This window comes from Panulirus ornatus, chromosome 5 (genome assembly GCF_036320965.1).
Source record: "Panulirus ornatus isolate Po-2019 chromosome 5, ASM3632096v1, whole genome shotgun sequence".
Classification (NCBI taxonomy): Eukaryota; Metazoa; Arthropoda; class Malacostraca; order Decapoda; family Palinuridae; genus Panulirus; species Panulirus ornatus.
This window is the reverse complement of record NC_092228.1, coordinates 9341989-9367534: the sequence shown is the minus strand read 5'-3', so window position 1 is coordinate 9367534 and position 25546 is coordinate 9341989. Positions and strand designations below refer to the sequence as shown.

Genomic DNA, 25546 nt, shown 5'->3' with positions numbered 1-25546 from the left:
AATCTTTTAGTTCTCCCTTTTAGTGATAATTTTACATTGCTTTCCATGTTGCTGAAATAACAATACTACAAAGAATATCTTAATCAAAATCTCACGGGGAAAATTCTGCGGGCTATGTTTACACAATACTTTGTAAGAATTGTAATATTTTATGTTGGGCAGACTGGTAAGGATTTTTATGTTACACTTAAACAACATAGATATAGTACAAGAACAGGATGAGAATAAAATGCTTTTTTTTTTTTATATGTTAGAAAATATATGAGCATTGTGTTGACAGGAGTAACGCCAATTTACTTATTAACTGAAACTCCTTTACCACAAGAAATATCACTGAATCCTCTGTTATTGATTACTTAAAGAATTGTAACTTTTTTTTCTCTCTAAAGGAGTTTACATTTTCCTGCTACTGGAAGCATTGCAGTCTTGGATTACAGGAGCCTTTAGGTAACACCAGGGATCTCATAGAAATTGGTCCTGATACATGGAGTGGCGATGCTATCTCCTTTGGGGTGGGGTGGCGCCGGGAATGGATGAAGGCAAGCAAATATTAATATGTACATGTGTATATATGTATGTGTATGTATATGTTAATATATATGTGCGTGTATGTACATTTGTGTGTACATGAGTGGATGGGTCTTCGTCTGTTTCCTGGGGCTACTTCGCTGACGCGGGAAAGTGCGATCAAGTATTATAAGAGAGAGAGAGAGAGAGAGAGAGAGAGAGAGAGAGAGAGAGAGAGAGAGAGAGAGTCGTGCTATAGTGCTCAAGTGGTCATCATCTATGAAGCAGTGATGTTCCACCACCTGTCATCTCAGTAATGTATATTCAGACACGAACCACTACTGTGGGTGAAGAAATAAATGTAATCCTAAAAGAGAAAAAAAAAACTATATTTGTTTTTATCACTGTAATAATATTTATGCGTATACAGTTCCTGTAGCTCTGAAGCATTTCTTGGAAGATAAGAAAACTTTTGAGCCAAGTAGACAAGCTTTCTCAAGAAACATTCCTTTCCGATTGCTTTGTTATTTTTCCATCAAGTTACCTTTGAAAATGTTGCAGGTTCTTATCTCGGGGGAAAATGTATTTGTGATATTCTGGGAGACTATAATACAAACCATGAATTTCAAAAAGACTCGGTTCTTACTGAAAGATGAGTTTTCACTTGTTGTGTGTGTGTGTGTGTTGGGGGGGGCTAGCATTGTTTATGTGTTTTGTGTATTTTGTCTGTGATTATTGTCTGTTGCTGGGAGAGACTTTTATACTCTTGTTGCCCTGTTTCTTATCCTTGTATGAATGTACCATTATTGTTCCTTTATATATGCGCGCACACACACACACATTGACTTATGTAATTGTGTCCGTGAGTATGTTTGTGTACATGAGTGTGTTATTTTTTCGTATGTATGATTACTAAGTTGTGTTTACTGGTAATGAGATATGCATCCGAGGGATTTACTCGTGTTTCACGGTGTGTGTGATTCCTTTTTTGTCTGTGCTATACGAAGAAATTTCTACACTCTCCGGACCCTACATTTAATACAACTGTAATGCTCTGCAACTTTTTAAACTTACGTTGGCTTTCCACTTTCACAGTATCATAACTCAGTTTATTTAGCCCTTTATTACTTATAAACTTTCACTGTATCATAACTCAGTTTATTCAGCCTTTATTACTTATAAACTTTATCATAACTCATTGTATTCAGTCCTTTATTACTTATAAACTTTCACTGTATCATAACTCAGTTTATTCAGACCTTTATTACTTATAAACTTTCACTGTATCATAACTCAGTTTATTCAGACCTTTATTACTTATAAACTTTCACTGTATCATAACTCAGTTTATTCAGACCTTTATTACTTATAAACTTTCACGGTATCATAACAGTTTATTCAGCCTTTATTACTTATAAACTTTCACGGTATCATAACTCAGTTTATTCAGACCTTTATTACTTATAAACTTTATCATAACTCAGTTTATTCAGCCTTTATTACTTATAAACTTTATCATAACTCAGTTTATTCAGACCTTTATTACTTATAAACTTTCACGGTATCATAACTCAGTGTATTCAGTCCTTTATTACTTATAAACTTTATCATAACTCAGTTTATTCAGACCTTTATTACTTATAAACTTTCACGGTATCATAACTCAGTGTATTCAGTCCTTTATTACTTATAAACTTTCACTGTATCATAACTCAGTTTATTCAGACCTTTATTACTCATAAACTTTCACGGTATCATAACTCAGTTTATTCAGTCCTTTATTACTTATAAACCTTCACAGTATCAGAACAGTTTATTCAGACCTTTATTACTTATAAACTATTGAAGTATTAGTATTTTTTCATATTTTCGAACGTTTTATCCGTAATTTCATGTTATAGCCTCTGGTTGTTCTGTCCTTGCATTTTTTTAAGAACTTGTTCACCGCTTCTGTAGTTGTGATTAGTTCATGCGATACTTCTTTTTCCCATGGTAGATGAATTCAAAGCCCCTAACCTTTCTTTGTATCTCAGTGCTAGTATTATCTTTGTTGCCCTTCTTTGAAGCGTTTCTGTTAGTTCTTTGTGCTTCATTTGTGTGTGTGTGTGTGTGTGTGTGTGTGTGTGTTTATCAGTATGTGCATAAAAGGAGTAAATCTTACAAACTTGGGGCCCATCACCTAAACTCTACCTTTTTTTTTTTTTTTTTTCATATAACATATACTCACTTATAGTTCCAGTCTTTAAGACCGAATTTTTAGGCCAAAAATTAAGGGTCATTATGGGTAATATTTTTCGTTAGGTTGAAAACCGTGCATGATGGGTAGGGCTAGGTAAAATTTAGCTCCACACATGAAAAAAATGTTTACCAGTTACTGCCAGCAAATAGTGCAAACGTCCATCAGCAGATGAAGCTTACCAACTTAACAGTAGAAAGAGAGAGTACCAGGGGCCGTATGCAGAAAAATTCTTAGATTTTTGCTTATTTTTATGCTTAGCTGAGCAAATGACTGAAGTGCCACGCAGAAAAGGACTAAGCACGGTGCTTAGCAAAACTCAAGCATAATATTTAAGAAGTATGAAATGCAGTTTGGGTCAAAATTTGTCGTCTGCTAAGCAAATACTTAAGCGTAGGGCAGCTTTCAGAAACATGCTTAGCAAAATTCGTAAAGTTAAGTAAAATTCTTTGGGGTTAAGCATACTTAAGCATTCTAAGAAGTTTTCTGCTTTGACGGGAGTCACTGGTATTTATTTAATGTCTTGTGTAATTTTGAAAGTGAATACTTGTAGATTAAAAGTGTAGCGCCATTGTATTATATACAAACTTGTCATATTTCTGGAAAATAAGAAGCAAGACAATAAAAGTATAGGCAATATCAACGTACGGTAATATTAAAGGCTGCTTAGGAAGGGCCAATTCAAAAGCAAAGCCTCCGCGACCAGGGCCCTTCCGTATCAGCTAGACGGTAAGGATTTTTTCTTTAATAATTTTCAGTTGAAAAACTTGTACATCACAATTATATTTTACTTTAACTGTGCCTGAATTGATATATTCGCAGAAATAGTTAGTAGTTTTGGTGACATTTGATGTATTTCAGTGTAAAACAGGATAAAATTCTTGAAAACAGAAGACTTTACCTAACCTTCTGATGTTCAAGAGATGTTACTCGTTTTTTTTAGTTTACGGTTAAAATACCGTTATATTACAATGATACTCTACTCATATAATACATTAACGAAAGTGTAATATTTTTGCTGAAATGACGTACGTACTACAGCGGAAAGTGGGATAAAATCATGAATAAAACAATCTACTTTTCTTATATTTTTCAACAGATGTATCGCAATTGCTTTTCGAATTATTTTCAGTTAAAAAAATATTACAATAATATTCAGTCCTTATCGACTTGAATTATTACTTGAATGGAAAGGTACAATATTTGTGCTGAAACTACCCAGGTTTCAGTGTAAAGTGCCGTAATATTGACTGGTAAACAATTTGCCTTCGGCGCAGTTTCAGGCTTCAGTAAACCTCAGTTAATAGAACGTAGAGTGTTTTTTAGTGAGGACTTTTTTAAACGAGTTTTAGATGCCATAGAATATAGTGTATTACCCTAACTGTTTCATTACCCTCAGAGACTTAAGCTGACTTATACACGAGGCAAATAATTGATTGATGATTTCTTGGTCAAAAATCGATGGTCGACCTATACACGAGGTAGACACATGCGAGTTTACATTTTTTTCTGTACTTCCTACCGCTGTCTGCTCAATTTTCTCATATATCCTGTTTCATCCATTCATCACTCCTGCTACAAATAATATTAATTGATGCGTCAGTTTGAGAGCTGTAATCGTGTAATCCATTTTCTTCATTTCCAAAATGAGCTAGCCTCTGATGGCTATCCTCTCTCTCATCCTCTTCGGGTACAATCTGTTGCCCACCAAGTACTTGCCTTCTTTAGTAAACTTAATTCTCTCAAGTGGGTTGGCCAGTTGTGATGCATATTCTAAATTGGATGTAATATACAGTGTAAACCCAGATTTTTGGCAGAGTTTGAAATTATTATTAACTTTAGGAATAGGCCTTTTCTCATCCACACTTTGATTTCATTGAGAGAACATCATGTCTTATGCCCAAGCTAAGTCCTTTGGGACTTTTTTGGATTTCACCATAGATTACCATGGGATCATTTGTATGTGCACCGTGGGACAATAAAGTCCTACTCAGTAGGAAATATCTTCTGTACATACATCAAGAATCTCATCATTTTGGCTCATCTGTGGCACAATACTGGAGCATATGATGTAAAGAAGGTGGCCTTTACCTTGGACTTCCTTAGGAGCCATTCATTAGAGTAAATCAGAGAAAGGGGCCTTTTGGCATCCTCCCCCTCTCTTTTCAAGACATTGACAATCTTTCTAGTGTAACTTCAGGTATTCTTCCACCAAGATAATTGGATGCCAGTGTGGTTTTGACTTTTCTTTAAAAATATTATGTTTGCTGTTGAATTATTTTGTTGAGAATGTTTTTTTTCTGAACCCTTCTTCATATGAGTATGCTCCCTCATGGCTCATAAGACAGACTGCAAAGGAGAAATATGTAGGTTTTGAATGTTGAAAGCCGTTTCTTTTCAAGGCAGTGTCTCATGAACAATTTATCATAGCCTTCCCTCCCTTTTTATTGGTGAATCTTTTCTCTGTACCATCTGTGACCAACTTGACTTGGCACCAGTGATCTGTGGATTATGAGCTCTGGGAAACCAGGAGTAATGGTTGTGTAAATTCACAGCCTAGAAGTGACTAGTGATTTACTATGGGTTACTTGATTACTGAATGAGCAGCTTCAAATCCCAAGAGGTTGTACAAAATAAGTGAGTGTAGCACAAGCTTCAGCACCAAAATATTAGGGTAAAAATAAACCTGATCCATAAATTCTAAAGACTATATACCATGGCTTGAAGGAAACCACATCAGAGAGAAAAGCTTTTTCAACCTTTTAGAACAACATTTTTCTTGGTTAACTTGCAGCAGGATGAGGTATTGTGTTCCTGATTTGTAGATTCTTGTATTTGAAACATCTATGTTTACACTTGACTGGAATTCTGTTCATGTATACTACAGGTTATACATATATTGAGTTGTAATCACTGAAATTGTTTGTTTTACAGGGGGATCTGGAATGTCCCATACATTACTGGAGTTTACCTTGTCCAAAGAGCTCTGCTCAACAACCCAAAGACACGGCCAGACTACATCTTCAAGTTGTTTGATGCTGATATGGCAATGGCCATCAACATGAGAGAAAAGGTAAACACATCCATAATTAAAAAGTATCTGTATTACCAAAGAAAAGAGAGGAATATAGGGAATAGTAACTTGAGCAAAAATAGGGATACACAAAAAAAATATACAAAAATTAACTGGTTTTGTTTATTGATTGTTGTATAAGCAGCAATAGGTAAATATTTTTGTTTTTCATTGCAAAAAGGAAAAGAAGATTTTCAGTGTATTTAAGTTAGAATATCTGTGGGAAGATTCATTAAAAAAGAAGTGCTAATTATGCACTCATCACTTCAGCTTTTTTATGACAGGAACATATATACCGAGTTTTCCCTATGAAATTGGTCATTTTCATCAATGTGTTACATAATGTGCATTGCTAAAAACAATTAGGAAAATTTATGGTCTAATAGATAAAAACTGACAGGTTCAAACTACACAAGATTAGTGTTTCTGAGCAAAAGGGAGATTAGAAAGCCAGAGACCCAGAAGTTGACTAATTAAAACTGATAAACTTAGCCATAAAGTGGGTGGCACCAAAAGTAGTGGGATTATTAAACCAGGAAGTTAGATGTAACTCTTCACTTATTTTTGGAGACTTTTAAAACCAGTTTGCTGGTTGCATCATGGAGTGAGGTTGTAATTTCAGGAAGCAGCACTCTGGGTGTTGAGACACCTTAAAGTAATCCCGTTTTGCACAGCCAGCAAATCTGATCCTTTGAAATAGTGTTGCTAGGTCTAAGCACTTTAAACTTATATGTTTGCTGCTAGTAACAGCAGAAAATCAGTTCCAGGCTTTGGATGATGGCAAGGACAATGAATTTGGAGAAGCTAACTTGCCATGAGGTTTTGTAGTTCATTTTGTTCTGTGTATGTATTATACTTCATCAAGATATTTCCTGATCTTTCAGTAGCCAAAGGGATAAGGAATACTGCTCACACAATTCCTTCATGTATTAGGATACTAAGAAAGGCGGGGGAGGTAGAGGGCTAGAAATCTACCCCTCGGGTGTCATTCGAAAGAAGGAATGGGGGAAAGAGCCATATGAGGATTTTTTTTTCTTCTAAGGCTCAGTCTTCAGTTCTGACACTATCTCACACATGCAAAAAGTAATGAACATGTATGAGAGAGAACAGAAAGATAATGAAAATTAGTAAGATTTGCTAACCTGTGAATATCTAAGCAATGTGCTAAGAACATATGTCTAAATTATGCAACTTTTAACCAAGAACCGATATGTTTTGACTAAACTTTTTTTCATACATATTTGCTATTTTCCACATTAGTGAGGTACCATTGAGAATAGAGGACTGAGCCTTAGAGAGAATATTCACACTTGGCCTCCTTCTCTGTTCCTTCTTTTGGAAAATTAAGAATTTATGCAGAATAATAAAAAGAAAAAAATGTTCATGCATACTGAAACTTCATCGGGCATATGCAGAAGATTAAACTTAAAATGTTTACATCAGTCTTTGTACTTTAACAGGTATAGCAATCATAATTTCTAAAAGAAATAAGCTACCTCCCCTAATCATAGACTTTACAGAATCCCTTTTACTGTTGTTCCTTACTTAGACTGTGGAATTTCCTGACCCACTTTATATTACGGAAGGACTTGTTAGGCTTTAAAAACTTTTTATTGGGGTTTGGGTTCCTCAGATTTTTGTTATTTTCTCTGTGTATATTTACCTTTATGGAATTATTGAAAATAGTAACTCCAATAAGATTTTTTACTGATGTGCATGTATATACATAATAGAAATTATAGCACATACTTGAAACATAATTAGATCCTTAGTATTAAGCATGCTTGAATCAAAAATTCACCAGAATACAATTGTCTTCAGGGAACGTTCATGTATGTAAGTAACCTGGAGGATTATGGACACTTGGTGGATCCTGATTATTTCCCAACAAAGTATTTACACAATGACATGTGGCAGATGAAGGCTAACCGTTTAGATTGGGAAAAACGTTACATATCTCCTGATTACTGGACAGCTCTCAGCCCTACAGAGCTCAATGAAATGGTATGTCTTTGTTATTACTTTTTTATTGTATTTCTATACAGTTCTCTTCTGTAGGTTTTTAACTAATGAATGAGTAAATGATATATCTACATAGTAAGAGTATAGGGAAAACCTTTACCTGACCTATCTAAGAGTCCCAAAGAAATGTAGGTGAGACAGATATGTAGATACATGTCTATTAAGTTTTGAATGTATTTTATATTGCTAGGATAATGTTTTGAGTATTATTTGGTATATCATTCCTTTATTTGTGTAATATTATTAGTATATATATATATATATATATATATATATATATATATATTTTTTTTTTTTTTTTTTTTTTTTATACTTTGTCGCTGTCTCCCGCGTTTGCGAGGTAGCGCGAGGAAACAGACGAAAGAAATGGCCCAACCCCCATACACACGTACATACACACGTCCACACACGCAAATATACATACCTACACAGCTTTCCATGGTTTACCCCAGACGCTTCACATGCCTTGATTCAATCCACTGACAGCACGTCAACCCCTGTATACCACATCGCTCCAATTCACTCTATTCCTTGCCCTCCTTTCACCCTCCTGCATGTTCAGGCCCCGATCACACAAAATCTTTTTCACTCCATCTTTCCACCTCCAATTTGGTCTCCCTCTTCTCCTCGTTCCCTCCACCTCCGACACATATATCCTCTTGGTCAATCTTTCCTCACTCATTCTCTCCATGTGCCCAAACCATTTCAAAACACCCTCTTCTGCTCTCTCAACCACGCTCTTTTTATTTCCACACATCTCTCTTACCCTTACGTTACTTACTCGATCAAACCACCTCACACCACACATTGTCCTCAAACATCTCATTTCCAGCACATCCATCCTCCTGCGCACAACTCTATATATATGTATATATGACAACTAGAGACTGAGTGTGAACGAATGTGGCCTTCTTTGTCGTTTCCTAGTGCTACCTCGTGCACTGTGGGGGATGCTATTTCATGTGTGGTGGGATGGTGATAGGAATTGATGAGGGCAGCAAGTATGAATATGTACTTGTATATATATATATATATATATATATATATATATATATATATATACATGTCTGTGTATGTATATTTGTCCATTTCCTTGCGCAACCTTGCTAACGCAGGAGACAGCGATTAAGTATAATAAAATGAATAAATGAATGATGATACAGCGCTGGTGGCTGATTCATGTGAGAAACTGCAGAAGCTGGTGACTGAGTTTGGTAAAGTGTGTGAAAGAAGAAAGTTAAGAGTAAATGTGAATAAGAGCAAGGTAATTAGGTACAGTAGGGTTGAGGGTCAAGTCAATTGGGAGGTAAGTTTGAATGGAGAAAAACTGGAGGAAGTAAAGTGTTTTAGATATCTGGGAGTGGATCTGGCAGCGGATGGAAGCGGAAGTGGATCATAGGGTGGGGGAGGGGGCAAAAATCCTGGGAGCCTTGAAGAATGTTTGGAAGTCGAGAACATTATCTCAGAAAGCAAAAATGGGTATGTTTGAAGGAATAGTGGTTCCAACAATGTTGTATGGTTGTGAGGCGTGGGCTATGGATAGAGTTGTGCGCAGGAGGATGGATGTGCTGGAAATGAGATGTTTGAGGACAATGTGTGGTGTGAGGTGGTTTGATCGAGTAAGTAACGTAAGGGTAAGAGAGATGTGTGGAAATAAAGAGCGTGGTTGAGAGAGCAGAAGAGGGTGTTTTGAAATGGTTTGGGCACATGGAGAGAATGATGAGGAAAGATTGACCAAGAGGATATATGTGTCGGAGGTGGAGGGAACAAGGAGAAGAGGGAGACCAAATTGGAGGTGGAAAGATGGAGTGAAAAAGATTTTGTGGGATCGGGGCCTGAACATGCAGGAGGGTGAAAGGAGGGCAAGGAATAGAGTGAATTGGAGCGATGTGGTATACCGGGGTTGACGTGCTGTCAGTGGATTGAAGCAGGGCATGTGAAGCGTCTGGGGTAAACCATGGAAAGCTGTGTAGGTATGTATATTTGCGTGTGTGGACGTATGTATATACATGTGTATGGGGGGGGGTTGGGCCATTTCTTTCGTCTGTTTCCTTGCGCTACCTCGCAAACGCGGGAGACAGCGACAAAGTATAATAAAAATAAAATAATATATATATATATATATATATATATATATATATATATATTTTTTTTTTTTTTTCATACTATTCGCCATTTCCTGCCTCAGCGAGGTAGCGTTAAGAACAGAGGACTGGGCCTCTGAGGAAACATCCTCACCCGGCCCCCTTCTCTGTTCCTGCCTTTGGAAAATTGAAAAAAAAATGAGAGGGGAAGATTTCCAGCCCCCCGCTCCCTTCCCTTTTAGTCGCCTTCTACAACACGCAGGGAATACGTGGGAAGTATTCTTTCTCCCCTGTCCCCAGGGATAATATATATATATATATATATATATATATATATATATATATATATATATATATATATATATATATATATATACTTCCTGCCCCAGGAGTCCCTTTTAACCTCATGAGGCTCCTGCATCATTGATGAAGCTGGCCACATCCACCTGTCTGGGCCACAGGCCATATGGTGTTGTGATGTTGTGTGTGTGTGTGTCTGTGTGCAAAGAGTGCAGGGAAGTTGAGTAGTAAGTGCTCACTGTTGTCTTTATGAGTGGTGGATCGTGGAATGAAGGGTCTTGAGATATGTTGAAAATGAAATTGTAGTGATAGGTAATGTCTAAAGTGTAAGCAAGAAGGTGTGACCCAAGTTTGTCTGGTGAGTGTGATTTCTAATAGGTGTATATCTGAAGGGTAGGGGTTTAGAACTGAGTTGGGAGATTGGTTGTTTAGTGTTTGTCAGGTTATTTCAGTGTGTATGCCTGTTCTCAATGTTATATTTGTTGGGGGTGGTGGGATCTCTGATTGTAGATTACTGAAGGTGAGGCAGACATAAGCTTTTCATTTCTGCTTGGGAGTTGGTTGTTAATTATGGAGTGGTTTCGGTGTGAGAGGTCTAGTGCTGTTGCATAGAATTTGGTGCCAACATGTTGAGATGGTTCTGTATGGGATTTATTGTGATTGTGTTGTGTCTGTGGTTTCTAGGCAGCAAGTGATTGTTTTGTGTGGTTTGCAACTTTGTTATATTTGGTTTTGTAAGGGTGGAAGACTAGACAGGAGAGGCATAATTTTTTTTCACAGACCCTAACCTCTTATTCACATGGACCCAAATGTCACAAATTTGTGTGATTTCTGTATAACAGAAACTTTCTTGGTACCTATTTCATGCAGTTTTTCATCTTACCTCGACTGAACTCCACTCATCACAGTGTACCATATCAAAAATGAAATTAATTCTAATGATGTTAGTTCGCACATTTATTCCATTCAGTGAATTACTAAGAAAACACATTATAACAAAATTCATGTTTACTTGTAATTAAGAGAACAGCTAGTTTCTGGATGAACTAGACAATAATAATTTGTCTAGTTCATCCAGTATTAAGTACGGTATAGTATAATGGTTGGGAAAGTAAAATGGTTGATAGATTTGTAAGAGGCCTTTAAATTGATAATGGATGTTGATATAAAGACTGAGATGAATAATAATGAGCATGATATTGAATATGAAATAAAAGGGAAAGCTTTGAATAGGTGTAGATATGTAAACAGAATGGAAATGGAAAAATTATTTACATTAGATATGAATATGAACATCGTGAGTTAGTGGAAATCAAGGTGTTAGATTTGCTTTAACTATGGAGTTTGAGAAAGGTTTTACCTTGGATAGGTGCATGGGGATAGGGGACAAAGAATACTTCCCACGTATTCCCTGCGTGTCGTAAAAGGCGACTAAAAGGGGAGGGAGCGGGGGGCTGGAAATCCTCCCCTCTCATTTTTTTTTTTTTTAATTTTCCAAAAGAAGGAACAGAGAATTGGGCCAGGTGAGGGTATTCCCTCAAAGGCCCAGTCCTCTGTTCTTAACGCTACCTCGCTAATGCGGGAAATGGCGAACAGTTTGAAAGAAAAGAAAAGAAAAAGGTGCATGGTATACATGATATCTAACTAAAGATTCATTGAAATTTGTATGACATACTGTTGTTGCAAAATGGATATCTGAACATGAATAGAGACTGTAGTTTTAAATTTTCAGTGACCTGACATGTTAACTCAGCAGTGTACTTTTTTTTCCTAGCCATGCCCTGATGTTTATTGGTTCCCACTATTTACACCAAGATTCTGCAAGGAACTCGTTGAACTGGCAGATGACAATGGTGGCTGGTCAGATGGTAGCAACAAAGTAAGTAAAATTATCTTTTGTACGTCTCTTTATGATTCAAAATTTTTTTAGATTTTTGTGGATTTTTCATTATGTAAGTTGTATCAGGAAAATCTTGTTTTCAAATATAGTGTAACTTACTTTTGTCAAAATAGCAATGTCAGTTCTGTAATCACTAATATTGAAAGAGATATTTTAGTGTTATCAATATAACTAGTTGAAATATCAACAAGCTCAGTTACACTATTGACTAAAATGTTTTTTAGATTATTTATTCAGCTGGATCATACTTGTTGTATTGCTCTTCCATATTAACTTGTCTGGTGCTGTGGGTTTCAATTGACACTGTACATAGAAAGATTTGCATCAATCTCCATGTAATTTCCAATTACACGTTGAATTGTGCATACATTGTAGGCTCTATTGGCTGGCCATAGGTGGCAACCCAAACAAAGGATGAGTGTTTGGAGCTACGTAGAAGCCTCAGTAACAGTGGACAGTCATGCACCTTTTCTTAGGAATCATCATATCTCTTGTGCCCACTGCAGTGACCATGCTGCCCATACTGAGGATTGGCCATTCTGTTAAATAATGTGCTGTACCTAAACTAGAAATGTTTAACTCATAATTCTTATGAAAGAATAATGGTATAGTTATGATAGTTTTTTGTGCACCTAATTATATAAATAAGTTAATTTGTGTTTTCCATACTGAGAATTAGCCAGTCAAGTAAATAATGTGTTTATCTTAAACGAGGAATATGTAAGTCATAATTCATAAGAAAAATGGTGGTTTTTAAATTTTTTTGTGCATCTATCCTTTTTTTCACACCTGAGTTAAAAAAAATTCACACTGAAAGGGTAAAGATGTCTTCATGTTTTTATGTAGTTGCAGCTTTTTTCCCTTTTTTTAATAGCCAACATAGCATGGGAAAAACCATGACACAATTGTAGTCAATGATTTATTTATTGATTTATTATACTTTGTTGCTGTCTTCCGCGTTAGCAAGGTAGCACAAGGAAACAGACGAAAGAATGGCCCAACCCACACGTGTATATACAAACACGTCCACTCAAGCACATATACATACCTATACATTTCAACGTATACATGTATATACATACACAGACATACACATGTACATAATTCATGCTTGCTGCCTTTATTTATTCCCGTCACCACCCCACCATTCATGAAATGACAACCTCCTCCCCCCGCATGCGCACGAGGTAGCGCTAGGAAATGATATATCTGTTAAAAAGACATTAAAGAATTCAGTAAGTTATGGTACAGTGCTCATCAGTACATTTGGTTGGAGCAGATTGAGTGACCAGTTGGCTTAGGAGCATTTGTCATTACATGTTGTCTCCCATTTCACATCCTAGCAGGTTCACCTTAAACAAATCACCTTCTTAGAAACTAACAGAGGTGGAGGTTACAGAAGCCTTGATCATGTTCATATTCTTCAGGATTTTTCCAACCAAACACATACCAACCTAAGCTTCAGCTAACATTAACTGATGCTCACCAGCCTTAGTGCGCCTTATCATCTGCATTTTTCCTATCTAGAAATGGTTTTTCAAAACAGCTTAGCAATACTGTTATCACTGTCACATGCAAACCTTTTTCCAGACAGTATGATGTTTTTTGTTCTCAAAAGTGGGCAAAAATGACAAAACTAAAGTCACCATTGTGCAGTATACACAGCTGTTAGGAAAACATTCAAGGATAGTAGCATAGTCGCTGGTTGGCTCAAGGCTGTGTTTCATCTTTTTTTTTCACTGACAAAGCATACAACATGGACAAAAGAATTGATGCACCCTAATCACCATTTGTGTGACTTATAAAATACATTTTGTACATCTAAACTGTTGCCATTTATGTGCTTGCTAACACTGGCATGCATTTTCCTGACATTATGGATTTCTTGCTCACAGTAAAGTTGGCAGAAATACTTGAATTAAACCCACCATGCTCTTGAGAAGATAATATACTTTGAACACTAGCTCCATCTAACCTTACAACCAGAATTTTGACATCCAGCCTATTTCTCTTCCGTAATGCTTGCCCACATTACCAACACTAACACCTGCATCCCATTTTCCAGATATTTTGGGTCTTGTTCACACACATTAAGGGGAAAGACGAAAAATATACCCACCATGCTAGGGAAAATATAGCAGACAGGAGAGTGCCCAAAGTTGTTAGTCCATATTGTTGATTAGCTCAAGGTTGTAATGTATCATTTTTTCATTGGCTGAAGGCACAGCATGGTGAAGAGAAAAGATTGATGTCTATAATCACTTCCTGAAAGCCTTATAACCTACGTTTTTCACATTTTACTGTTGCTTTTTCGTAAATTGTTTCTAAGATTACCAACACTAACACCTGCTTACAATTATCCAAACATTATGGGTCTCACGTGCTCAAAGTAAGCAAAAATAATAGAAATAAATCCATCAATGCTGAGGTAAACATAGTAAACAGGAGAGTGCCCAAAGCTGGTGGTCTAAGGTGAATACTGATCAGCTGATGCTCTTCCCGCTGACTGAGGTCACAGCTCAGGGAAAAGAAGAGACCTATGCACTTGCTTGACCTTTGTAGAAAGAATGAGTCAGATTAGTTGATAAAATTTGGAATTTAAGCCTTTCATCTTTTAAGCATGGTTGTTCAAAATGTGCCATAAATATTCTGAATGAGGCAATCACAGAAAAATGCCAAAACCAAACTTTCAGACCAGATAGGCAAAGACATAAAAGATCCTTTGGATGTTCTAATGTATGAGAACATTATGTGGCTCTGCCTTTCTGTTAGTAGAAATGTATGTCTTCCTCAAATGGCTATTCAGCCTCTGATGGGGGGGGGGCTTAGGATTTCTCCAGAGATGGTAGGGAAATATATTGGCACTGTATTGTGCTTTGAATAAAGGTAGAAAGTTTAAACATAAGATTCTTTAACTGACAAAAGGAAAACCAGCTTTTGGAATAATATAATATATTACTAAAGAGAAAGAAGAGAGCATTCTAGTTTGGTTAGAACTGCTGGAAATAACCACATCGCTTATCCACTTTCGTGTGGTAACATACTGCATATGAGCTAGAGAATGATAAAATGATTATTAGAGTCCATGTGATAAATGTGTGTAATGTACTCATATGATATAGGTAACATTGTTTGCATTAAAAGTGTTAATAAGGCTGTTTTGCAAAAGTTAAATTGGGTAAGATAAATGTACATTGCTTTAGTTTAATATATTTAACAGGATCCCAGACTGGCAGGAGGCTATGAGAATGTACCAACTGTGGACATCCATATGAACCAGATGGAGTTTGAACAAGAATGGCTGTGGATTCTGCGTCATTATGTCAAGCCACTAGCAGAGAAAGTCTACTTGGGTTACAATAGTGATGTAAGTTTTACAGTAGAAAACTACCATCCAATTATATAATCTGTCTATATCTCAGATGCCTGTTCCCTTCAGGAATTCCCTTCAGGAGGTGGCCTCCGCAAAAGAGTCTTCATAACTGGTGAATTTTAGTGCCTTTTTAGCCTTTAGTGTCTCATGCTTAACAGGCCACTGGCTCCTAACTAACATGTCTACATGTTCCAACCTCTTATTTCTACCTGATGCTCCTACTTAATGTTCCTACCAACTACTTCTTCCTAATGTTTGTACCAAATGCTCCTGTCTACTACTTTTATCTGCTGTACTTCCCATTTTGCCAAAAGGCAGGGCCAGTGTATAGTGCTCACCACAGGAAAAATCTAGAGTTAAGAAGAATGAGTTGTATGAGGTAAGTGTTTGTCAAGCATTATGTTGTGAAAAGGAGAGACTGTGTTTGTAGACAGGCTGCCAGCAGTCCACATTTAGGTGAGGCAGAAAGAAAAGGCAGCTAACTGGGTCAGAGTAGTGCATCTTGAAAACCACTGAAATACTGGCTCACTATGCAGCTGTCACTAACTCAACCAATATTCAGGAGGATAGTACTGGTAATACACCTCCCTGGTCAGTAGCTACCTACCATCCACTACCTCTTCACAAACAGCACACATATATTATTGTGGTTTGGCACTTACAGGTGCGGTGAGTGGTGCCTTGTATCAGGGGTCCTTGCATAACCATGCACCATTAGTGAGCTTGGATACAAACTCTTAGAATGACACTCATGCCTCATAGTAATGACAGATTTATAGACAAAGATCACAAATTTCAAGCTTTTTGCTCGTAATTTTTCTCTCTCTAGATATCCCATAATTCTTGTATTGTCTTAAGCCCCTTCTGAATTGGTAATTGCTGAACATACTGTACACATGTTTATCAGTTCTTTCTTCATTAATATGTATTTTGATAATCTTCACAACCTTGACCTTCCATGAATTGTAACATGATATTCTTACTTAAGGTGAATGAAACAAGTAGATAGTTATAGCCAAATAGAAATGACCTGTGCATTATAGAGTAAGAGAAAGATTTTTGATTGGTGAATATGATTTTCAGGCTAGAGCAATCATGAACTTCATTGTGCGATACAGACCAACAGAGCAGTCCTTCCTTCGGCCCCATCATGACTCCTCAACTTACACAATCAATGTTGGTTTGAACCGCCCACATATTGATTATGAGGTAAGGTTTGAAAGCAAAGGATTAGCTGTTAAACAGTTGTGATATGGAGGATAATTTTTTTGAAGTGAATGATATTACATATAAACTGGAGGAAGTGAAGTGTTTTAGATATCTGGGAGTGGATCTGGCAGCGGATGGAACCATGGAAGCGGAAGTGGATCATAGGGTGGGGGAGGGGGCGAAAATCCTGGGGGCCTTGAAGAATGTGTGGAAGTCGAGAACATTATCTCGGAAAGCAAAAATGGGTATGTTTGAAGGAATAGTGGTTCCAACAATGTTGTATGGTTGCGAGGCGTTGGCTATGGATAAAGTTGTGCGCAGGAGGATGGATGTGCTGGAAATGAGATGTTTGAGGACAATGTGTGGTGTGAGGTGGTTTGATCGAGTGAGTAACGTAAGGGTAAGAGAGATGTGTGGAAATAAAAAGAGCGTGGTTGAGAGAGCAGAAGAGGGTGTTTTGAAGTGGTTTGGGCACATGGAGAGGATGAGTGAGGAAAGATTGACCAAGAGGATATATGTGTCGGAGGTGGAGGGAACAAGGAGAAGAGGGAGACCAAATTGGAGGTGGAAAGATGGAGTGAAAAAGATTTTGTGGGATCGGGGCCTGAACATGCAGGAGGGTGAAAGGAGGGCAAGGAATAGAGTGAATTGGAACGATGTGGTATACCGGGGTTGACGTGCTGTCAGTGGATTGAAGCAAGGCATGTGAAGCGTCTGGGGTAAACCATGGAAAGCTGTTTAGGTATGTATATTTGCGTGTGTGGATGTATGTATATACATGTGTATGGGGGGGGGTTGGGCCATTTCTTTCGTCTGTTTCCTTGCGCTACCTCGCAAACGCGGGAGACAGCGACAAAGTATAATAAATAAATATAAATAAATTAGCCTGTTTTTAAAGATTTTGTGTGGTATTTTTTAAAATAACAGACATTGGGGTCTTGTAGTTTAATCTTTTCTTTACTAAAATCACACATATAGAATTGGAAATGTTTTATTGGTAATTTTAAGAATCTCAATTTCTCTTTGGTGCCAAAGAAATTTTTACCTTCATTGCATAAATTGCTAAATATTATACAGCCTCTAAACTTCCTGTCATATTGTGTGGGGTGCTGTCATTTGTGAGTGGCATTGCTAAACATATATGTAAATACTCAAAGGTTGATCCACTTTCATTCTTAAACTCAGTACATTCTCTTTATTTTTCACCTTTAGGTATGTCATATTTACAATAACATCATGATATAGATGTACATTTCAAGAGTTTATTGTATAGCACACTTCACAATACCATGAAATGAAAGATTTTTTTTAATGAAAAGTTGGTACCTCTTCATAGAGATTGTTTAGTTCATTCATTTTATTTTCCATTTTGTTCCCATCCAGCTTTTCTAACTTCATACGTTAAAAGAGGGTGAGAAATGTTACTGCAGAGATAGTTGAAATACCTCAAACATCAAGCCAGACATTGCAACTACTTTTTGTTATCTATGATTTTCTGCTGATGCTGATTCATTTTAAGCATCACCATTGCCCAACTTTTGACACTTTGATTTGAGATTTTTCACATTTTAGAACTAGGGTAACTTTTTCAATTTGTGAAACAAATTCCACATACTAGAGAAAGGTTTATGAAAAGAAAATCTTTACTTTTATATCCAGAAATTTTACAGCAAACCTTTTAACTGCAACTTTAATAAACACTGTTGGAGCTGGAATTACCATGTCTGGCTCCTTGCTTGCCCTCCAGTGGATCCACTTTAAAGGATTTAAAGTATATTCATATCCATCGGGAGGCCTCAGATGATTATATATGTCACCATATCCCCATGCTGGGAGTGAACAATTCGCATACCTTCTTTCTGTAGATGTTACCTGTTTTTCAGTGAGCAATTTGCAGGCCTTCTTCTTTCTGTGGATCAGTAAGTTATTTCTTAGGCTCCCTCTCTGGAATCAAACTCTGTTCTCCCAAGGAAAAAGGAGAAATAATACTACCCTCATACTCCATGCTTACTGTAGGAGACAACTAAATGGAGCTGGAGTGGGGAGCTAGAAACACTCCCCTCATCCTACTTCAAATTCTAAAGTTTGGAACACAAGCTGGAGTGTCTGAATGTGCATGGATGTAAATAGCATAAGAAAAAGGAAGAGGTAGGTTGTTTGTTCAGTAAGAGGAACCTGGATGTTCTAGCTTTGAGTGAAACTAAGCTCAAGGGGAAGGGGGAATGAATGATTTTGGAAATATATAGGGTTAGTGTAAGGGCAAGAGCAGAGGAAGGAGTGACATTTCTTCTAGAAGAGGACTTGTGGGAATATTTGAAAGAGTGTAAAGAAGTAAGATACAGACTGATGAGGATGAAAATGAAAGTGGATTATGAGTGCTGTGACTGTAAGTGCTTATTCACTTAATAACAAGAGGAATGAGGAAGAGGCAAGTGTTTTAGGAGGAGCTGAGTGTGAGCATCATCGGTTTTGGTGTTAGGGATTGAATATTAATGATGGTTAATTTGAATTTGAGCGTGGGTGTTACAGCAACTGGGGTGCATGGGGCACCCACCCTCTGTTTAAGAAAATGATGAAAAGCTTACCGAGTTTTTGACTGAAAATAGACTGCTGATTGGGAATTCCTGGTATAAAAATGATTCATATGTAAGTATATGTAAGTGAGTGGGCCTTATGGTCAAAAGGAATTGTTTTGAATATACGTATAATAATTAGTTGGCATGAACATGATGGAAGTGAAATGCCAGAGGTCACATGATGTGAGGTAGCTCAATTGTGTAATGAATGACAGTGTAAAAGCAAGGAGAGAAGTAAGTTCTGTGTAATTAAGAGAGCTAACTCGGATCTGCTGAATTTAGAAAGGTTTTGTGTTGTGGTACTGACTAAGAGGATTTATGAATCAGAAGTAAAGGAAGATGGGGGATGGGATTACTGAAGATGGAGGATGAAGTGAAGGAGGTCCTAGGATATCAGGGCCTGAACATATAGGAGGGTAAAAGGTGCAAGTGGGATAAAATGAACTGAATCAGCATGACACACAGGTGGTGTGCTTTCTTTAGATTACAACATATGAAGCAATCAAAATAAAGCTTAGAAGTCTCTGGAGCTTGGCAGAGTGGTATGCCCTGATTACACCACAGTATACATGACAGTAAGGGAGTGGATGTTTGCAAATGAGGCCATTGTTCATTTATTCTTGTCGCTACCTCAGTAATGTAGAAAACAGTTAGGCATTAAAATGAATATTATTATTATTTGCTTTTAAACTTTTCAGGGAGGTGGTGCACATTTTATCAGATATAACTGTTCTGTAATCAACACACGCGTGGGATGGGCATTGATGCATCCTGGCCGACTCACACATTACCATGAGGGACTCCAGACCACCAAAGGCACACGGTATATTATGGTTTCCTTTATTGATCCTTGATTTGCTAGGTACTCTGAGGTATTATAGACTTTGGTTTTTCAGTGTAATGCTAAAAATCCTTGTTAATCATTTTAATCTCCTTAGATGCGTTATGCTTTAATGTTTGTATTTTCATTGTTAAAGAACTCTGGAAAACTTGGCCTAAGCTATGCCACATGTCTTGATGTTAATGCTTTCCCATGGATATGCGTATCTTTCTTATTAGTTATGAAAATTGATAATTTATGTATCACAGTTTCTTCACTTGTCTTCCATTTCTTACAAGTTTAACTGTACAGTATTTGTTTTCTTCTACCATTTTACATTATATATGTTGTTTAGAAATGTTCAATATGTATCATGACTTGTTCATACTGTATTTTAGGTGTATGTTTCATGGTAATTAGAATCATAAGATACACCGTTTCTGAAAGTATGTTTATGTTAGTTATAACATTTTTGTTTAATGTATTCTGTAAAACAGCAAACGATACTCTAAATAGAGTAAAGGAACAGTATAAAGAAAACAATGTACTTAAAAGATAAGTATTATTCAAGGAAATTGTAAATTGCCTCTGCAACCCATATTATGCTAATTAGCTTTAAAATTTGAAAACTATGCCACAGAACAGAATACTGTGGAAAATTATTTACCATTAGATTATTATAGATGAATTTACATACCACATCCAATGTAACGAATTTCTCTGGCTAATGGATGCACAAAGTAAATTCATGAATTACAAAAGAGCCTCCAGATTTTATTTCTTCAAGGTTATTTTTCTGCAAAGCATGGTTGGGTATCTCTTATACATTCAGGGCAGTGAAATATATGAACCTGGGAATTATATTTGATCATATTGTTGATATGACAGTTTTACCCATACATTGTTAGAATTCATGCAAACACATTTTCTCTCATCTTTTGAAATGAAAGATTAGTGACATATATCACCCATACTGAATTAAAGTAGATGCTTGCAGACCATCTAAATTGGCATTTTTCACGATGAATACCACAACCCTTTTCATAATATATTGTTTTTGGCATAGAACCAGAAAAATTAGCAGACCGAATTACCCAGATATGTCATAATTTGTATATGACGTATATGGGTAATTGTTTGTTTGGAGAAAAAGTCTTATTTTAGCCATGCATATGAAGATTTAATAGTGTCATACTTAGAGAGGTTTGTTTTTATGTATTTTAAATGTGCAAGACGTTTCCTTGGTGACTATCATGAAAAGTTTGCGAAGTTTTTATTTACCTAAGATAAATGTTTAAATATGTGAGAATTTCATCCTCTTTGGTTGTTGAATGGTTTCATAACCATTAATAGTACCTATTCACTGCCATATTGTTATAGGAGCTTTTTAAGTTAATGGTGACAAAACATCAAGCTTGTACGTCCACATCATTTTGTCTAGTCTTCACATCTCCATTCAATTATATATTCTTATTAAGTCAATTATTCTATGTATCTGTACATACAATTATTAATATGACTTTTCCCCTCATTCAGACTAGGTGAAGCATGCATGATTTATAAGTATTTCAGCCATTGATGATCTTCACAACCTTCTTTTCACTTGAGGACTCAATGGCAGTGCTTATAACATATGCTGAAGAATATTACATGTTACTTTGGCATTTTAACATTTAACCCATAGAGGGCAGCTGACATCATATGAGATCTATGATTTAGGAGATGGTTGACCTCATATAAGAATCAGTTCTTCGAATTGGCTGCCTCTCCCTTAAGGCAGAATATATGGCCATTAACCTTCTAACCTTTCAGTGAAGTTTTCTGTCCATTCCTGTGCAATTCATTTTTTTCATATTGGATAAAAATATTTTCATCCTTCTAAAATAAGATAATGATAGATAAGTATATTTACCCTGTAAAGTCCACAATAAGCTGTATAAGTATCAGTATTACAGTAACAGTAGACAATGTTGCCACTAGGCATGTAGCAATTTTTTTTACCTTATATGTATTTTTTGGAATGATTATTGATTTGCATAATCACTATAAGATATACATATACCATAGGAATAACATCTGCAGTGATTTTCTGTATATATAAAACGAAGTAGGGACATTTTGGCTATGGTGGCAACATCATTACAAATTGTTTTATACGTTCCTCCAATGCCAAGAGAACATTTATCACTCATTCCCCCCTCCTGTACCTGTACGAAGAACTTAGCTTTGGAAATGTGGCAAGAAATATCATTTTATATATAAAATGGGTGGAAAGATTACCCAGGTACCATATATTATGCTTACACACACACACACACACCATAAAACTCACTCACAACCTTCTGCAACTTCTCTTCATTCTCAGCAAACAGCACAGTTCCATCCACAAAAAGGCTTGTCACAAGCCACCATACCTCACCACCACACTCCTTTTCCCTAATTTTTCTTTCATTTCTCTTAACACTCCATACATGTTAAAAAGCCATGGTGACATCACACAGCCCTTCCTCACACCCACATGTATATTGAAACGTTTGCTCAACTCTCCATCCACTCTTAAACATGCATTTAGTCCTCTGTAAAAAGTTTTCACACCACCCAACAGTAGCCTCCTACCCCTTGTATTCTTAACACATCCCATAAAACATTCCACTCTACCTTGCCATAAACTTTCTCCAGATCAATAAAAGCTGCTTACAGCTTCTTACCTTCCACTAGGTGCTTTTCTAGTCATTTTAATTGCAAAAATCTGACTTTCACTTCCCTACCTTTCCTAAACCCCCTTGCTCCTCACTATTCTGCATTCAGTCATTTCCATCACTCAGTCAATCGACACTCATGCATACACTTTTTATAATATTCGTAACAGACTTATTCCCCTATAATTGCTATATACTTACTTAGCACCTTTTCCTTTCATTATTCCAATTTTACAAAAACTGATATACAGTTTTTTTTAGAAGTATGTTACATGTCATGGGTAATTGAATGCCCAAGTTGTGTTTGCAGACAACTCTTAAAAGGTGGAAAAGTTATAAGGAATGATGAAAGAAGGAAGAGAATTCCACACTTCCCTATCGGGAAAGAAAAACATATCATAATGGTTAGTCCTTTTATGGCTGGTCTCTATACAAAACTAAGGGAGTAAAGTCTAATAGGTTTAAAAAAAAATCAAAACAAAGAAGTTAGTCATATCTGAGCTAATATTTTATTTCTTCAAAATTCTTTGAATATGTTAAAGAATGCATAAAAAAATTTTTGTGCAGGGAGACATGGGAGGCAGCCTTCTGTGTACACAGAATTTTAGTACGACTACTTATTAGAGCCATATTTGGTATTTCTACACATACTTATTCCAGAGTATTTGTACTGTACTCATGAGTATTTTCCCTCAGTACTTGTTTTAATACTCACATTCCTACTTGAGAGAAACCTTCTACTACTTAACCATAAACTGAATCTATTGTACATTCCTACTTGAGGGAATACTTCTACTACTTAACAGTAAACTGAAACTATTGTAAAAACTATGTGGATACATGGAATAGAGTACCTTTAGAGTACTCCTGAGCCTCGCAACTGTGGTGCTTGCCACACTTCAGAGCAAGACACAGTAAATCCTTTTACTGATCCAAATTATTCAAAATTCAGAGATATTAAACAAGTAAAAGTGTAACAAGATGAAAAACAAAATTATTTCTTGCACTAAAAGCAGTCCTGTATATTTTATAAAGCTTTGTCTCAGACTGATGTCGCAATGAGGAAGTCTATTGTTTTACTGTTACTATCGGGTTCAGGCCCTCCAGGCTTTATCTGCTTGCTCCAGCAGAGGGCTGGGAGGCTGTTGACCACTTGGCCATTGACCTTTGGACTCGGACTTACACTGAGCAGAAACTGACAAGAATAAAACTGTGCTGCATCAGAGAACAGTAGTGGTGTAACACTCACCCCCACCCTTTTTTGCTTTTTATACCTCACATATTGCTAGGACATCCTTCATGCTAAAGAGTAACATATCCAAAAATAAAACACCACCAGCAGCCAGCAGTTTCTATTCTGCCAAGGAAGCAGATGAATTATTGGTATTTGCATATGGGGGTTGGACGTTGTGCATCTAGCATCTTCCTCAGCATATCCACATACAAGACCAGCTGTCAATGATGTTATATAGTATAACATTTTCCCAAATATATATCACCCTAGCTTTCAGCAGTGTCCATCCTACCATGGAACTAGATGTATTAATGGCAACTGTACATAGATAATGAATCTGGCAGCTTTCTCAAGGAGTCTGCAGATGACAAGACTGCCTTTTTATAGTATAGATATCCCCAGGTTTCTATAATTTTCCCTCAAATCAACATACATAAGAGGCCTGTGAATCACATTATGTAGGTGTTCGAAGAGACGGTTTATTACTTTCTTGACAAAAGTTGTTTCTATTGTATTTTTTATGATTATTTTGTTTTTGTGTCATATTATATATTTCTGTTGCATTACCTTAAACATTTCAACAATAAATGATTAAAATGAAATTGTTATATTTAAATGTAAATAACAGTTGGTTTTTTACACTTATCTTCCTACTTCTAATACATCACTTTGGTTGGTATGTGTACTAGTCACATTCATTGGTATGGCAACCATATGCTAACCTTACTCTTTGCTATGCCATGGAAATACATTCTTTAGTCCAAATGTGCCATATTTGGGAGGAAAATCCAATTATCCCCTACTGGAGAGATGTTGGAACAAAGTAATCCCATATTTCCTTGAATTGCAATGCTTACCATGGATTATTTACCAGATTTAGAGATAAACTAGTTTCGGTGATTCAAAAGTGAAGTTTGTTTATAATGTGGTAAAAATGAAAGGTTAATGACGGAATGCTTATCAGTTTCATTAAGTTTCCAGAAATGAATTAATATGTGATTAATGTATATGTTACTGTTAATAAAATAAAGCATAGACTGTAGTGTCAACTTTTATTCCAGTTTCCTTTGGGATTTCATTCTGAATCTGTAAGGGGAAAGATACGAAAGCAGAAGCAATTATTTGACCCACAATTCATAGTGATACCTGATAACTCATGTATAAAATTCATTTATGTAGGGAGATATGGGGGTTGGCATCCCTCTCAACAAGACAATTTTGGTACAGTACTCATTCATACTTGTACTAGATCTACATTTTATATTCTCTCATGTGCTCATACTCATGCTGAAGGCCTTGTACTTAAGAAATTTTTCCCTGCTCATATTAATGCACTTAAATGAATACTCTTATGACTTTAGGAAAAATTTAAGAGTGTATTCAGAATTATAGGGGTGTATTGCAGAGAAATACTTTAACTCTTCAAATGTCAGCCCTCACTTACACATGCCATTGCACACATGATTTTGCATAAGGTTATTCAGATCAGTGGACAGTGGTGGGTGCCATAGGA

The 25546-nt window shown here is 36.4% G+C and overlaps 1 protein-coding gene across 1 annotated transcript in view; it reads left to right on the top strand.

Moving 5' to 3' along the window:
• Positions 1–25075, top strand: part of Plod (procollagen lysyl hydroxylase) — a 230558-nt gene extending 205483 nt beyond the window's left edge. Inside the window, exons 11-16 of the mRNA XM_071661095.1 lie at positions 5678–5816; positions 7638–7820; positions 11997–12101; positions 15343–15489; positions 16579–16704; positions 19979–25075. Coding sequence (XP_071517196.1) covers positions 5678–5816; positions 7638–7820; positions 11997–12101; positions 15343–15489; positions 16579–16704; positions 19979–20134 — 856 coding nt within the window. The 3' untranslated portion in view covers positions 20135–25075. The remainder of the gene's footprint in view (positions 1–5677; positions 5817–7637; positions 7821–11996; positions 12102–15342; positions 15490–16578; positions 16705–19978) is intronic.
• The last annotated feature ends 471 nt before the right edge of the window (positions 25076–25546 follow it).